General features: G+C 51.9%; 1 protein-coding gene across 1 annotated transcript in view; it reads left to right on the forward strand.

Annotated features, from left to right (window-relative positions):
- UMODL1 (uromodulin like 1) overlaps positions 1 to 17,370 on the forward strand; it is a 70,944-nt gene that overhangs the window by 50,939 nt on the left and 2,635 nt on the right. The window contains exons 17-22 of the mRNA XM_063659821.1: positions 425 to 744; positions 4,102 to 4,247; positions 4,784 to 5,020; positions 5,450 to 5,609; positions 7,930 to 8,014; positions 15,400 to 15,602. Coding sequence (XP_063515891.1) covers positions 425 to 744; positions 4,102 to 4,247; positions 4,784 to 5,020; positions 5,450 to 5,609; positions 7,930 to 8,014; positions 15,400 to 15,581 — 1,130 coding nt within the window. The 3' untranslated portion in view covers positions 15,582 to 15,602. The remainder of the gene's footprint in view (positions 1 to 424; positions 745 to 4,101; positions 4,248 to 4,783; positions 5,021 to 5,449; positions 5,610 to 7,929; positions 8,015 to 15,399; positions 15,603 to 17,370) is intronic.

Genomic DNA, 17,370 nt, shown 5'->3' on the forward strand with positions numbered 1-17,370 from the left:
TGGCTTGGCACATCCCCGGCATCAGGTCCCTCGGTCCTTGGTCCTCGGGGGCTCATGGTGAGCCTGGATCCCTGAGCTGGTGGAAATGTGCAACATGTGCATGTGCGCGTGCATGTGTGTGTGTGCATCTGTGTGCATGCGTGTGTGTGCATGTGTGCATGTGTGTGCATGTGTGTGCGTGCATGTGTATATCTGTGCATGTGTGTGCATGTGTGCACGTATGTGCATGTGTGCATGTGTGTGTGCATGTGTGTGCATATGTGTGCGTGTGTGTGCACATGTGTAGTTGTGGCTGGAACATGCGGTTCCCAGGTGTGGCTGCTGCAGAGTGCAGGATAGCTCCAGTCTGCTCCTTACCCCTGCCCCTCCATGCCAGCCCCAAACACAGAGCCACTCTTTGCCTTTTCCTCCTTGTGCCTTGCAGGTGACTCTCCTGGCAATGAAACCTGGGCCACAAGCCCAGAGAGGCCTCTCACCACAGCAGGGACCAAGGCTGCCTTTGTGCAAGGCACCAGCCTCACCCCTCAAGGCCTGCCCCAGCGGCTGAACCTGACCGGAGCAGTCAGGGTGCTCTGTGAGATTGAGAAGGTGGTTGTCGCCATCCAGAAGCGCTTCCTGCAGCAGGAATCCATCCCCGAGTCCTCGCTGTACCTCAGCCACCCCTCCTGCAACGTGAGCCACAGCAATGGCACGCACGTGCTCCTGGAGGCCGGCTGGAGCGAGTGCGGGACCCTCATGCAGAGCGTAAGACCAGGAGAGCCAGGCTCAGGATGCACACTAGGGCACAGGGGGCTCTAGGTCGCATGGGCCTCGATGTGGGAGGGCCAGGCAAGACTCTGCACTCCGAGGGGAACCCAGAAACAGGGGTCAGGATAGGGTTGAGTTCTCAACCAGGGACCAGCCTGCACCCCAGAATCGGAAGGGAGCTGTGAGTCCACCCAGGAGGGACTCTGGTGCAGAGTGCTGGGGCAGGCTTCAGAGTCATGGCTTAAAACTCCTCCCTGCACAGACAGGATGGAGAGGCAGGAAAGCCAAGGAGTCGTGTGTGGATATGAGAGTGTGTGTGAAAGTGTGTGCACGTGAGTGTACGTGTGTGCATGTGTGCATGTGTCTGAATATGTCTGTGTATGTGGGGGTGTGCATGTGTGTGAATGTGCGTAAATGTGTGAATCTGTGTGAATCTGTGCGAACATGTATGTGTATATGCATGGCTGTGCTTGTATGTATGTGCATGTGTGTGTGCATGTGTACCGTGTGCTTGCATGCGTGTGTGTGCATGTGTACCGTGTGCTTGTGTGCGTGTGTGTGCATGTGTACCATGTGCTTGTGTGTGTGTGTGTGCATGTGTACCGTGTGCTTGTGTGCGTGTGTGTGTGCATGTGTACCGTGTGCTTGTGTGCGTGTGTGTGTGCATGTGTACCGTGTGCTTGTGTGTGTGGGGGTGTGCATGCATGTATGAATGAGTGTATGAGTGTGAGAATGTGTCTATGTGCATGTGTGCGTGAGTTGAGCATGTTTGTCTGTGAGTTGAGCATGTGTGGATGCGTTTGTCTGTGTGTGAGCGTGTATGTATGGGTGTGTGTTTGGGGGGCATTGGGTGGCATTAGTCAGAACTGCCCTGTCGGAGGGACTGTGTTCCTAGCGAACGTTCTCTATTTCAGGGTCCTGGATGGGCCACGGGGCTCCTGGGACAGAGGGAGCCCAGGTAGGGAAAGTGGGTTTTCCTGGCCTGAGGCCTTCGCACCTCCGTGTGCACACTTGCCGGTGACTCTGGGCCAGTGGGTCCTGGGTCTACTCTGAGCCTCTAGTGTATGGCACCCACGAGGCGGCCGACCTGGCTCCAGGTCCTGCTTCTTCCCAGGGTGCCTCTGTGTCACGGCGAATGCTCCTATGCAGGCCCTTGTTCTTCTCCAACCCCACTTGGCCACGTGGAGCACAAAGGCTTCATGTTCAGGGCCCTGCTGGGGGGACAAGAGGAGGGGAGAGTCAGCACCTTCCACCAGCTCAACCCGGTACTGGGCACAGGGGCCTGGGCTGCATGGGGCTGGGCGTACAGGGTGGATCAGGGAAGCTGCATGGAGGGGCCGGCGGCTTCAGCGGGAGCCCGTGCCGGCTCTGGGTTGGGGAAGTGGCCTTCGGGGAAGGGGCTTGACCTAGAAAGAAGGCCAGCATCGTTCCAAGGGTGAGTGAGAGAGCTGTGAGCGTATCCAAGGGCCATGCCGGGGGTGGCTAGATGAGGGAGGCTGGAAACCATGGCGGAGTTAAGAGTCTGCCCGAGTGGTTCTGGCCAGGTGGGCAGGGATGGAAGGGTGGACTCATGGTCAGGGTGGGGTGTGAGGCCTGGCGGGAAAGATGGGGCTGTGGGTGGGGCTGAGCAGGAGCAGTGCCTGGCCTAGGAGCTACGGCCAGAAGGCTCTCCTAATGGGGACACTGTCCTCATCAGGAGCTAGGCAGGAATGGTGGTTCCTGGTAGTTGGCAGGAACTCTGGGCCCTGGGCTTCTGTCCCTCGGTCCTTTGAGCAGTCCAAGGCATTGCATTCTAAAAAAAGGGACTGGGAGGGGTGGTGCCCTGAAACTGCTGTGGACCTGCTTGGCTGGGAGTTCTACATGTGTGATGACGTTTAGTCCCTTAGCGACCCGATGGGTCAGGCATCATCATCCACGCTCTGCGGCTGAGCCCTGGGTGCTTGGCAGGGTCCATGGGAGTTCAGGGTCAAAGTCACCCTGACGCCAAGAAGCAGCCCTGTCCCTGTGGCTCTGCCTCTTGAGGAGCCTTGAGGGGGTGCTGCTTCTGGTTGGGGCTCTGGACACACTCCCTAGTGGGGACAAGGTGGCCTCTGGCACTGGATGGGGCAAAGCTGGCAGATGAAACCCAGAGTCCCGGCATGGGGTGTCAATGTCTGGGAGCCGACAAGGTGGGAACCTGGTGGGCGTCCTGAGCAGAAGGCTGGGACGTGGACCTTGGGGCTGAGTAAGGAGCTAGCCCTGGGGAGCAGAGGCCAGAAAGCCCCAGGGGCTGAGGGATGAGGTGGGGAGGTGGGGCTTAAGGTGATTCCACAGTGTGGAGCCTGCTTGGAGCCTGGAGCTGGGACTGAGGGTGGCCGGGAAGCTGAGGGATTCATGTGGACTTGTCCAAGGCCATCGCAGAGCACAAGCTTGCCTGGGAGGCACAGCTCACTCTGCCGAGCTCATTCCGCCCCCTCGGGGGCTCTTCGGATCCTCCCTGGGCTGAAGGAGTGACCTGCACTGTTTCAACAGCTACAAAACCTTCCTCACCCTTCAGCCCCTCAAACGGCACAACTTAAGAAGAACTGCCCAGAATTAGTTTTCTCCCTCAAAGATTCTTAGACGGCCACCTGGAGGCCAAGCGTTGGCAGCAGGGGGGTGTCTGCAAGGGGGATAGGTGGTGATCAGTGGCTCCTGTGGCTTCTCGGCAGCTTCCTTGGTGAGGGAGGTCTGGGGTGAGAGGTGCACATGGGCCGGGCCACGGCAGCATCCTCATGTCTATGCAGGGCTCTTGCAGGGCTGCAGGGCCAAGTGGAGGGGCTAAGGGTGCAGGGCAGCCTACCTGGTGCTCAGAGCACCATCCACACACCGGCAGCTCCAGTGGAGAGGCAGCGCCTCCCAGAACTGGGGCCCTGGGCAGAGCCTGCAGCCGGCAGCTCCCTCTGTGTTTTTCTGAGCCAGACCAATGCTTGGCTTGATTATTAAATGCAGCAGGGTTTGGGGCATGTTGAAAGAAAAGGGAATTTGTCTCTGATGAGTCACCCAGTCCCTGAAATCCACAAGAGCTCTTGACGGTTTTTGACACTTGTCAAAAACTAAGTTTCCCAGAAAGATTTATTTGTGCAGCTGCCACGGAATCCACACAGGTTCAGGTTCTGCTTCCTCTGGTCAATAGGGAACGAGCAGAGGCCGAGCCCTTAGGCTCTTAGGCAGTTTGTGGTTGGGAGAATCGCCAGGGTCTCGATGCTTCTGGGGAGAGGCTTTAGAGAAGAACCCCCGGCCCCCGTGCCCCCAGCACCTAGAGCCGTGGCCCACAGCAGGGCTTGGAGGGCCGGCTGGGGCCTGGGAGCTCCTCACGCTCCACTTTGTGCTCAGAACGTGACGAACACCGTGGTGAGGACCACGCTGAGGAATGACCTGTCCCAGGAGGGCATCATCCACCACCTGAAGATCCTGAGCCCCATCTACTGCGCCTTCCAGAATGACCTGCTGACATCCTCCGGCTTCACCCTGGAGTGGGGGTAAGGGAGAAATGCCCCGGCTGCCCCACAGCCCCGTGCTTCCAGAGCACCTGCGCTTTGAGAGTTCTTTAGGGTTTCAACCACTTAAGGACCCTTCCTTGAGATGGAATATGCAAATGGGTGTGGCCGGGCTGCTCCCCAAACTTTGTTCCCTCTTCCCACTCAGGGCCAGCCAGAGAAGGCCAAATATGTCCCGTGGCCAATCCCATGGGATGGCCCCACTTCCAGTGAGCCACCGGCAGGCTGCCACCCAAACCTCCATCAGGCACTACTTTTTCTATAATAGGTGGCCCCCCCACCTGCCACTGAGTCTCCACCAATACAAGTGAGGGAGGCAACCCCTGGACCAGCCAGCCCTGAATAAATGGCCTCCAAGTGCTCTCATTTGGGGTGGGGGGGTCTTCTCGTTCATTTGCACGCTCCTCTGGAGCTGTGTTTTAGGGGAGAAGTGGGAATTTTAGGGGAGAAGTGGGAACGGGGGGCCACGATAATGCGCCTCCTGAAACACACCTCCTGCAAGCTGCTTCCTCTTGCAGGGTTTACACCGTCATCGAGGACCTCCACGGCGCTGGGAATTCTGTTACCGAAATGCAGTTGTTTATCGGAGACTCTCCCATACCTCAGAATTATAGCGTGTCTGCCAGTGACGACGTCAAGATCGAAGTGGGGCTCTACAGGCAGAAAAGCAACCTCAAGGTGGTCCTGACGGAGTGCTGGGCAACCCCGTCTAGCAACGCCCGGGACCCGGTCACCTTCAGCTTCATTAACAACAGGTAGGGCTCAGGAGTGCAGGCACCCCCATCCAGCAATGCCTGGGGCTTTATTAACAATAGGTAGGGCTCAGGAATGCAGGCATCCCCATCCAGCAATGCCCGGGGCTTCATTAACAATAGATAGGGCTCAGGAGTGCAGGCACCCCCATCCAGCAATGCCCTGGGCTTCATTAAGAACAGGTAGGGCTCAAGCGGGCACTGCTCTTGCCTGGCCTTGCTGTGTGGCTGGCTCTGAGCTCTGCAGGATTTCTAGGCAAGTGCTGTCATGGACCTGGGTTTTGGGGAATAAATGAGGTGCCCGGTCCTCAACTTCCATGGAGCCTGTGGGATCTGCGAGTGTTGTCAGAGGTAGTCATGAGTAAACTCATCTGAGAACAAGGACAGCTGGGCTCGCTGACAAGCAAGGAGTCCCATTTCCTCTCTTCTCAGCTGCCCCGTGCCCAACACATACACCAACGTGATTGAGAACGGCAACTCCAGTAAGGCCCAGTTCAAGCTGAGGATCTTTTCCTTTATCAATAACTCCATCGTCTACCTGCACTGCAAACTTCGCATCTGCATGGAATCCCCCGGGGCCACGTGCAAAATCGTGAGTGTTTTTTGGTTTTCTAAACGTTTGGTTGGATTCACGTTCCTTATTGTTGAGATGCAAGGCTCGGTTAATAAAAGCCTAGGGCTCGAGTGGCTCGGGGCCAACCTCTGGGAGGAGTCGCTGTGCCTGTCCGGCAGACTCCGCGTCTGAAATGGTATTTCCACGGCAGGCAGCCCTTGGACAGAGGACTCATGTGGACTGGTGGGCATTTCCCATTTCTCAACGGCTGAGCTAAGTTCCTTCTTGAGGCCGTAATATTCAACCAGCTGTCACATCGGCACTGCCTTGCCATGATACCTAGTGCTTCTAAGGTGATTTATAGGTGTAAAAATGTTTTTTAAATATTATTTTTAACAACATTGATGGAACATACTAAATATCAGCCACTCTGTTATTTAATAAAGCTTTTTGCCCTTTCCTTTGTTCAACATTCATGCAGGGATAATTTTACATTCCTGTTTCCTTAGACTTTTGAATTTGAAATATGCTTTGTAATCCTGAGGTTTGAAAACTGTGCTTTATATCACAGACAAGTACATGAGGTTCCCATGTGTTGGTCGCCTGCTGTTTGAGGCAGGGGACAGCTTAGGGTGCCCCACTGCTTTTTGCTCAGTGACCGAATGCTTCTCTCTCCTCGGAGGGAGTGCTTGTTCCTGCTCTTATCTGAGCACGCGTCGCAGAACGCGGCTGTTTTCCTGGGTGACCAAGCTCTAAGCGTCTGCAGGACGTGGATAGAGAAGCAACACAAGGAAGGCTGATTCTGTTCGTGTCCGTTTTGCTCAAACACTAGATCTTCCTGAGCAATGGGACAGAAGGAATCTCAGGTCCTAATGACAGCAGGCTGAGGGCCACACACGAGGAGCCTGCCCCTGGTTCCATCGGAGCCTCAGAGGTGACAGGAGCACGGACGGCCACCACCAGGCTTCCTCTCTGCAGGGAGCGGCTGGCTCTCAAGTTCTTTACAAGAGGATTCTTTACAAGAGGAGCAGCACACAGTGTTTTTTTCAAGCTCCTTTAGGATGGATAGTGTATGAGCTTTCCAGGCTGCTGTAGGAACGTACCACAAACTGAGCAGCTTAAACAGTGGAAATGTATTGTCTCAGTTCTGGAGGCAGGAAGTCCAAGATGGAGGTGTCAGCTGGCTGGTTCCCTCTGAGAGTTCTAAAGGAAGGATCTGTCCCAGGCCTCTCTCCCAGCTTCTGGTGGCCTCGGGCGATCCTTGGCTGGTAGAAGGCATTTGCCCTGTCTCTCTGTGTTGCCTTCCCTCAGTACACATCTATGTTTGTGTCCAAATTTCCCCTATACAGAGGGACACCAGCCATAGTGGATTGGGCCCACCCTGATGACCTCAGCTTGATTATCTGTTTCCAAATAAGGTCACATGCACAGGTGCTGGGATTTAGGACTTCAATCCCTTTTTGGAGGACATGTTGCAGCCCATCTCAGGCATCTAGTGAGCAGATCCCACCATGTCACTGAGCCAGGCAGTCTTTTTTGTAAGGCAAAGGTGTAAAGGGGAACAAATGGCTGCAGCAGCCTTTGGAGAACACAGAGGGACTCTGAGGGCTGTGACCAAGACACAGTCCTCAAGGGACCCAAGGAAGCAGCTCTAGGAACCAAAAGCAGCTCAAGGGGTCTTCTCCAGCCTGCTGCTCTTGCAGACCTCACCTCCTTCCCCACTGACCCCTGGGCCTGCCTCTTGTTGCACCAGGACCCACCACCCTGGTCTCACCAGGTCTCCCACTCTTCTGTCTAAACTCAGACCCCTTGCCTTGCAACTTCCAGCAGGATAAGATCACACTCAGACCCCTTGCCTTGCAACTTCCAGCAGGATAAGATCACACTCAGACCCCTTGCCTTGCAACTTCCAGCAGGATAAGATCACACTCAGACCCCTTGCCTTGCAACTTCCAGCAGGATAAGATCACACTCAGACCCCTTGCCTTGCAACTTCCAGCAGGATAAGATCACACTCAGACCCCTTGCCTTGCAACTTCCAGCAGGATAAGATCACACTCAGACCCCTTGCCTTGCAACTTCCAGCAGGATAAGATCACACTCAGACCCCTTGCCTTGCAACTTCCAGCAGGATAAGATCACACTCAGACCCCTTGCCTTGCAACTTCCAGCAGGATAAGATCACACTCAGACCCCTTGCCTTGCAACTTCCAGCAGGATAAGATCACACTCAGACCCCTTGCCTTGCAACTTCTAGCAGGATAAGATCACATGCATCACATAGCATCCTTGATAGTAGCTCCTTTCTCATAAATGTTGTTCAATTAATTTGATGTTTCTCTCCTTGGAAAAAAACCAGAATTGCAATAACTTTCGGTTGATGCAAAATAGTGAAACCTCTGCCACACACCAGATGTCCTGGGGACCCCTCATCCGGTCTGAAGGTGAGTTGATGACTTGGTTTAGACAACGAAAGAAAAGATGCAGCCAATTCCTTTCACCAGCATGTAAACAAAAAAGCAACTGTTTTGAAATGCAGAACTCTTGAGAGACTTCTAAGAGGCTTATGATAATAGAAATACTAATAGTTAATATTCACTGAGAGCTGCTACGTGTCAGCCTGGCACTAAGTTCTTTACATGCAGAGTGTAATATGCTACTCTCAGCAACCCTATGGAGCATAAGCTATTACCATACCCATGCTACAGATGAAAAGACTGAGGCTTCAAGAGGCCAGGCACAAAGTTACATAATGAAATGTTTTGAGCTGCATAATATCAAGCTGGTGAAGTTTTCTGACACTGGGTAAATACATCCAGTGGGCTGTTAAAAAATAAGAACTCAAGCTATAATCAGGCCATGTCAACTTGTGTGTGTGTGTGTGTGTGTGCACGCACAAATGTGCATGCACAAGAAAAAGCTATTTTATTCAAAAGATGCAAAAAATGGCATGTCTGTTCCCCCTCAGTTTAAAACTTCCATCAGGCAATTACATTGCATGTATTTTCAAAACCCCACATCAACTTTCCAGAAAAACATTTTATTTTCTATATGGTCCATCATCTTATTTTGAAAAAAAAAAATACATTGATTTGAGGGAAATTGTGTGCTTTGGGTATTAAGAGAGAAACCACTAGTTGTCCCATAGTATCTGTTCTCCTCCCCTTTCATAGGAATAGCTTTTGCTGGTACATGGCTGCCAGGAATAAAAACTGTAATTCCAACCTCCTGGCAGCTAAGTGTGGCCATGTGAGTAAGTTCTGACCAATGAGATGTAAGTGGGAAAGTCATGTGACAACTTTTAGAGGCGCACCATCCTTAAAAGACGTCTGTGCCTACCCTCTGCCTCTTTCTTCTTTAGGGCCGTGGGGCCCAGTCCTTGGAGGGATTTGGCTTCCCCAGGACACTGTGGGCAAGCGGCCAAGGCAGGCCTGGGTTCTGACCTCCACTTTTTTTTTTTTTTGAGACGGAGTTTTGCTCTGTTGCCCAGGCTGGAGTGCAGTGGCGTGATCTCGGCTCACTGCAAGCTCTGCCTCCCGGGTTCACGCCATTCTCCTGCCTCAGCCTCCCGAGTAACAGGGATTATGGGTGCCCACCACCATGCCTGGCTAATTTTTTGTATCTTTAGTAGAGACGGAGTTTCACTGTGTTAGCCAGGATGGTCTCGATCTCCTGGCCTCACGATCTGCCTGCCTCGGCCTCCCAAAGTGCTGGGATTACAGGCGTGAGCCACTGTGCCCAGCCTGACTCCCACTTTTATGACAGAAGGAAAGAAACTTCCATGTCCTTTAAGCCACTGCTATTTCGATTTTTTTCTCTTGCTTGCTGCCGAGCCTAATCCTAGCTGGTTTTCCTTTTTTGTTGTTTTTTTCCCTAATCTTGATGACCCTCTCCCTTCTCTCTCTTTCCCTGTGTGAGAACTTCTGGGGTTTGGATGCAGGGTGTAAGCCAGAATCTGAATGCTGCTCAGGTCTTGGCCATGAAGCTGGGGAACAGGAGGAGGGAGGTCTTGGCCAGTGACTCAACTGCTGGTTCTCATTTAAAGCATTTGGGAAACTAAAAAAGTAGATACAGGTCCCAGGCCACACCCCAGGCCTACACACTCACACACTCAGAATCTCTAGAGTTGGGTCCCAGGCCCTTGAGTTGGTCATCAGATGACTGTTGGTCAAGATGCTGGAACAACCTGCTTCTCCTCACTCTTCATTTTCTGAATTTCCTGGGAAGAACGGGTCAGCCTATTTCTTTCACCCTATAAGAAATAGCATATGTGTGAAATATGTTCTCATTAACAGATAATGTGTTCTTTCATGAATAGAAATTAAACTTCCTCCTTCATTCATTGATATCATAGGGAATGTCATGACTAGGGGGTGAAAAGCACTAGACTTGGACTTGGGACACCTGAATTTGATTATAGGCTCGATACTTATGAGCTGTGTGGTTTATCCATCATCCTCCCATATATCTATCTGTCATCTTTCCATCTATCATTTATCCATCCATCCATCCATCTACCCATTCATTCATCTATCCATCTATCATTCATTCATCTATCATCCATCCATCCATTCATCCCTCCACTCATCTATCATCCATCCATCCATCTATCCATTGGTCATCCATCTATCCACCCATTCATTCATCTATTCATCTATCATCCATCCATCCATCCATGCACTCATCTATCATCCATCCATCCATCCATCCATGTATCCATTGTTCATCCATCCATCCACCCATTAATTAATCCATCCGTCTATCAACCATCCATCATCCATCCATCCATTCATCCAATCATCCATTCATCTATCATCCATCCATACATACACACATTCAACCACCATCCATCTATCCATCCATCATCCGTCTATCATCATCCATTCATCCATCTATCATCATTCATCCATCTATCATCCATTCATCCATCTATCATTCATCCCTTCATTCATCCATCCATCAATCTATTCATCCATCCATCCATCCTCCATCATCCATCCATCTGTTCATTAATCCATCCACCCACCCATCCATCCATCTATCCATCCACCCACTTATTCATTAATTCATTCATCTACTATGTTTCAGATACTCTGATTTTTCTTTGCAACATGCCCTGCCTACCTCATAAGGTTGTTGTGAGTGTCTAATGGTAACTAAGAATTCTTTGTGAGGCTAAGATTTGTGAGGTTGAAACTAGGCTCCCTGGATTCACAACTTGGCTCTGACACTTAATAATTTTGTAGCTTTGTGCATGCTGCATATTAATTGTGCCTTATTTTCCTCATCTGGGAAAAGGGAATAATAATAATTCCTACTTCATAAAGAGCCTGGCCCATAGAAGTTATTGAATAAGTGCTACTTTTCACTGTAACCAGTAGAGCACTACACTGGCATAACCAAAGCAGGAAGCACCGAATGTAATAAGAGTGTAATTGCTCAGGCTGAAGAACAAGGACTGCAAATATTCATGTTGTTCAACATTCTTTCTCATTGTGTTAGTAGCTTTTGTTTCATCTATGACTATAATACAAATACACAGCAAAATCATTTAGACACATGGAATCTCCCAGTTGGTGGGGACTTGGCTACATTTTAATAGTGTATATTAACAGAAACACTGTTGGAGACCGCAGAGATGAGAGGAGGCTGGCAGACAGGTTCCTCAGGACCTCACCACTATCCACGGCCTCTGAGCTCCCACGCTCTGTCCCTGCCATCACCATCACCTCCACTTCAGGGAAGAAATGAGAACAACTCAGAGATTTTAGGGAATGTGCCTAAGCTCACACAGCTGGTACCTGTGTGAGCAGGGCCTGTGAGTGCAGATCCAGGCTACTCATAACCCGCCTCCTCTCTGTCTCCTGGGGACTGAGCTGGCTTCATTTTGAGGCTTCCCTCCACCCCAGCTCTCACATCACACTCACGATGTCCTGGCACCACCATAACAAAGTCCCACAGCCTGGGTGGCTTGAACAACAGAAACCTGTTCTTTCTCAGTTCTGGAGGCCAGAAGTCCAAAATCAAGGTGCTGGCAAAGCCACAGTCCCTCGCAACATTGTAGGGCTGAGTCCTCCGTTACCCCTTCCTCATTTCTGCTGGATGTGCCCAATCTTTGGTGGACCTTGGCTTGCAGCTGCCTCCCTCCAGTCTCTGCCCCCGTCTGCACATGGCCTTCTTTTTATAAGGACACCAGTCATGTTGGACTAGGGGCCTATCTACCTCAGTGTGACTTCATCTTAGCTACTTGCGCCTGCAACAATTCCATTTCCAAATAAGGCCATGCCCCACAGTACTAAAGGTTAGGATTTCAATATATCTGTTTTTTGTTTTGTCTTGTTTGTTTTGTTTTGTTTTTGAGACAGAGTCTCACTCTATTGCCAGGCTGGAGTGCAGTGGCGTGATCTTGGCTCACTGCAACATCTGCCTCCCAGGTTCAAGCAATTCTCCTGTCTCAGCCTCCAGAGTAGCTGGGGCTACAGGTGTGGGCCACCACGCCAAGCTAATTTTTGTATTTTCAGTAGAGATGAAGTTTCACCATGTTGGCCAGGATGGTCTCGATCTCCTGACCTCATGATCTGCCCGCCTCGGCCTCCCAAAGTGTCAACATATCTGTTTTTGCAGGGGGTGAGGGGTTCCCAATTCAACACATAGATAACCCTGTATATTGACAGTTTAAGAAAGAATCCATTTGGGCATCTTCCCCGAATGTCTGCTACCGACAAATAGTACATCAGCATCATAATTTTTGCATATTCAGTTTTTGGAAATCTTCCATGGCCCCTTCCTTTCCTAGCCGGCCCACTCATTTCACAATCATGAGCGTGTCCGTGTGCTAAAAGGCTGAGAAATTTCGAGGATAGCGTCCAGGGAGTGCTCAGTGTCCCAGCAGGAAGGGCCTGGAGCAATTACTGTGGCTGCTCAGTGGTGGGGAGACTGAGGAGCCCCAGGCGGTGGCTGAGCTGGAACTCAAACCCCCTGGAAGGGCCCTGTTTCCTCTGAACCCGGGTTCTTTTTTAATTTTTTAATTTTTAAAATTAATTAACTTACTTATTTTTGAGACAAAGTCTTGTTCTGTTACCCAGGCTGGAGTGCAGTGGTGCGATCTCGGCTCACTGCAGCCTCTGCCTCCCAGGTTCAAGCGATTCTCCTGCCTCAGCCTCCTGAGTAGCTGGGACTACAGATGCGCGCCACCAAGTCTGGCTATTTTTTATTTTTTTTGTATTTTTTTAGTAGAGATAGGGGTTTTACCATGTTGGCCAGGATGGTCTTGATCTCCTGACCTTGTGGATCTACCCGCCTCGGTCTCCCAGAGTTCTGGGATTATAGGCGTGAGCCACCTTGCCTGGCAATTTTTTATTTTACTTTAAGTTCTGGGATACATGTGCAGAACGTGCAGGTTGTTACATAGGTGTTCACGCGCCATGGTGGTTTGCTGCACCCGTCAACCCAGCATCTAGGTTTTAAGCCCCACGTGCATTCTTCCCTTTCCCTCACTGGGTTATATCCCCCTTTACAAAAGCAGCCATTGCTGAGTCTTGGCCATCATTTAAATTTCCCCCTTATCATGGACTGACATGTGGTCCGACGGTCGTGATGCGTATGCAGCTCACGTCACATGTGTGGAGCCTCCTTGAACAGGGAGACAGATGCCCTGTTCGGCAGGATGCCTCGCCAGTGGCTGCGGGAAATTACCATCCACAGTTCTCAGGGCTTGCTCTCCACTTCTAGCTCATCTGGCCATGGGGAGTAAGCATTCCTGGACTTTGGTGTCAGTTAGTGGGCAGCACTGGCCTGCGGACCCCCTGTGGCCAGCCCTGAGCTAGTGGTTCGTTTCGGAGCACACAGCTGCAGGTCACAGAAACCTAGCTGGAGAGGTGGCAACTGAACAGGGATGGGTCTTTCCCAGGGCTGAGAGTCTGGGGCCATTTCGGGATGCAAGGGGCCAGCAGGAGCAGGTCTCCTTGGTCTTTCTGCTCCGAATCCTCAGGGCGGCACCGCCCCTTGTGCTGGCAAGGTGGCCCGTCACTCGAGGCCCAGCAGGAAGGTCCACTACAGAGCCCCTGGGGGCTGGATTTAGTGGCCATTGTGATTTAGGAGTTGTCTGGGGGAGTGGCTGGCCGGGATCTGGGGGCCTCGGTTGCTTGGGGAGGGTGGAGTCACTTTGGCTGGAGGTGGGGAGGTGTTCCCTGTCCCTCTCTCTGGAGGAGGGATGGTTTGGTTCTAGCTGGCTTATGTTCAGCACCCCAGGGATCCCACAGTGCCATTGTTGGACAGCTTTGCTGATGGTGACACTCCATGCTGTTCCCTGGGGGACGCACAGCAGCGTCCACTCTGGGCAGACTGCCCAGAAATCAATACAGGGAATGAAAATGGGATCTCAGATGCTCCTGGTTGCACAGGAAGGCTGTTTCCAATGCAGACCTTCCTGATATGTGGGGATGAACACCCCGAGATGGAGGGGACTGGGTGGTGCAGGATGTGGCTATAGATGCCCTTGACAAAGAATTATACCCACACACGGTGGGCAGAGGGTCACGTCTCCGCCTGGGCTCATGGGGGCCGGCCAGAGAGCTAGCAGGCAGCTGGCATCTTTCTCAGGCAGCACAGTTTTTAAAAACTTAAACTGAGATGAAATTCACGTAACCTCAAGCTAACTGTGTTAGAGTAAACGACTCAGTGGTGTCTAGTACGACAGTGTTGTATAGCCACCAACTCCATGTAGTTTCAAAACATTTTCCTCACCCTAAATGCAACTTCATACGCATGAGTCCCTCCCCATCCACCTTCCCCCGTCCCTGAAAGTCACTCGTTTGCTTTCTGTCCAGTTCTGGGTAGTTCCTATGAACAGGATCATGTTATCAGTGCCTCTGGGGCCTGGCTTCCTTCACTCAGTGCTTTCACTCAGCGTGACATCTTCAGGGTTCATTTACGTTGCAGTGGGTCAGCGCTCTACTCCTTTCGTGGCTGGGTCACGTTCCATTGCACGGTGGGGCCACAGTGTATGGATTCATTCACCTACTGGCGGACACTTAAGTTGTTGCCACCCTTTGGCTGGTGCTGTGAACGTGGGTGTGCAAATAGCTGTTTGAATCAGTTTTCACATCTTTTAGGGTCCACGCTCTGTTTTTTTGTTTTTTTTTTGTTTTGTTTTTTCTTTCTTTTTTGAGACCGAGTCTTGCTCTGTAACCAGTCTGGAGTACGGTGGCACGATCTCAGCTCACTATAACCTCCGCCTCCTGTGTTCAAGTGATTCTCCTGCCTCAGCCTCCCGAGTAGCTGGGATTACAGACATGCGCCACCATGCCCGGCTAGTTTTTGTATTTTAAGTAGAGACGGGGTTTCACTATGTTGGCCAGGATGGTCTCAATCTCTTGACCTTGTGACCCGCCGGCCTCGGCCCCCCAAAGTGCTGAGATTATAGGCGTCAGCCACTGCGCCCAGCCCACACTCTCTATTTTTTAATTGCTCCTCTGGGTCTGGGGATGGCTCATTCCTCTGTGTTGTGGAGCCTGTGTAGGCCCAACCTGTGTCTCCATGCAGGGAATCTGGCTGGGCTCTCCCCCTCCCACCAGGAGGAACTGCTGGTCCCACGCAGCCCCACCCTCATGGCCCAGGCCTCCCCAGGCTGTGCCGTCCTGACTGCAACACTGTCCTGGGCTTGGACACCTCCCTCGGCTTTGGTAACCCACAGGCACATAGGTGCACACGTGGGCCTTGCATTCCCCGTGCTTCAGATCCATCAGCCCCAGATCCAGGTGGAGGGCTTGCTCTATCGCCTTCCTCCCGTTTGGGTAGATCTCTCACCTGTGCCTGTTTCCTCCCCGAGGTGAGCCTCCACGTGCAGAAGCAGGCCTGGGCGCCGGTTACGTGGTCCTCATTGTGGTGGCCATCTTCGTGCTGGTGGCGGGAACAGCCACCCTTCTGATCGTGCGCTACCAGAGAATGAATGGGAGATACAACTTTAAAATCCAGTCCAACAACTTCCGCTACCAGGTGTTCTACGAATAGGAGGTGCAGGCTGACAGGAAGGTGGGTGCGGAGTGGGGGCATCTGATGCGCGTGTCCTGCCTTGCCATCCATGGTGATGGGGATGGCCGAGCAGGATTCGGCCAAGGGTAGATTTGCATGTGTCTGTGTTTTGTGGCCCTTTACGGAGCATGCAGCCTCCCTTCTGAGAAAGCAACCATGAGCAGGCAGAGAGGGGAAACTACAGGTAGGTTAGTGAAGGTTCGATCGCTTCACACACCCGCTGGACTGGCTCCACGATACCAGCGGCAGTGCTACACGGGTGACCGCAGGACCCAGGGGCCCAACACAAGTCCCGTCTCTGCCACCCACTCTCTTGGCCCCCCGGGCAAGGTCCTGAGCCTCTTGGTGCCTCGGTTTCATCATTTGTAAAAGAAACCATGGTAACAGTGCCGGCCGCGTGGAGGGTGTGAGATTCAAATGGGAAGATGCCCAAGAAGCCCCGCTATGGGGTCTGACGCCCTCAATCGCTGGTGGATCCTAACGATGGTCCTCAGCCGAGTGTCCCTGAAACCTGGCGCTCGTAGGGATTGTCACATGTGGTGTGGATGCCACAGTGGACCCCCCACACCTTGCTGCTCAGGCCTGCAGCCCCGACTTACGTATGACCTTTTGAGGCTGAAGATGCTTCTTTGATCTGCCCCGTGGACTTTTGTGTCTCCTGGGCCTGCACATAGTTCACTACAAATGAATGGCAAGCGTTATGGAAGGCAGTATGGTTAGTGTAAACCTTCAGTTGGAAATGCCAAGACTGGGACTTTTGTAAAGATTTTCAGATTTTTTTTTTTTTTTGAGACGGAGTTTTGCTCTTGTTGCCCAGGTTGGAGTGCAATGGTACAATCTCGGCTCACCACAACCTCCACCTCCCAGGTTCAAGCGATTCTCCTGCCTCAGATTCTCCCGAGTAGCTGGGACTACAGGCATGCGCCACCATGCCTGGCTAGTTTTGTATTTTTAGTAGCTACAGGGTTTCTCCATGTTGGTCAGGCTGGTCTCGAACTCCTGACCTCAGGTGATCCACCTGTCTCAGCCTCTCAAAGTGCTGGGATTATAGGCGTGAGCCACTGTGCCTGGCCAAATTTTGAGATTTTTCTAAAAAAAGAACATGCCTGTAATCCTAGCACTTTTGGAGGCCAAGGCAGGAGGATCGCTTAAGCCTAGGAGTTTGAGACCAGCCTGGGCAAGATAGAAAGACTCCATCTCTAAAAAAATACAAAAATAAGCTGGGTGTGGTGGTACACACCTGTGGTCCCAGCTACCCAGGAGACTGAAGTGGGAGGATCCCTTGAGCTTTAGAGGTGGAGGTTGCAGTGAACTGAGACCGCCCCACTGCACTCCAGAGGGAAACCCTGCCTCAAAAATAAATAAATAATAATAAAGAAGAAGAGAAGCAATCACGAGGCTTATCTGGCAGCGTGTGAGACTGCTGACTCCAAATGCTGTAAGGGAAGCATGGCGGCATCAGCTTTTGGGGAGGCCTTAGGAAACTTACAATCATGGTGGAAGGCCAGGGGGAAGCAGGCACATCTTCCATGGCTGGAGCAGGAGGAAGGGGTTGGGGCAGGTGCTACAGATGTTTAATCAACCAGATCTTATGAGAACTCTATCATGAGACAGCACCAAGGGGATGGTGCTAAACCATTTATGAAGGATCCACCCCATGATTCAACCACCTCCCACTAGGCCCCACCTTTAACATGGAGATCACATTCAACATGAAATTTGGGTGGGGACACAGATCCACACCGTATCAACTGCCCACCCTGTAAGC

This window comes from Pongo pygmaeus, chromosome 22 (genome assembly GCF_028885625.2).
Source record: "Pongo pygmaeus isolate AG05252 chromosome 22, NHGRI_mPonPyg2-v2.0_pri, whole genome shotgun sequence".
NCBI lineage: Eukaryota > Metazoa > Chordata > Mammalia > Primates > Hominidae > Pongo > Pongo pygmaeus.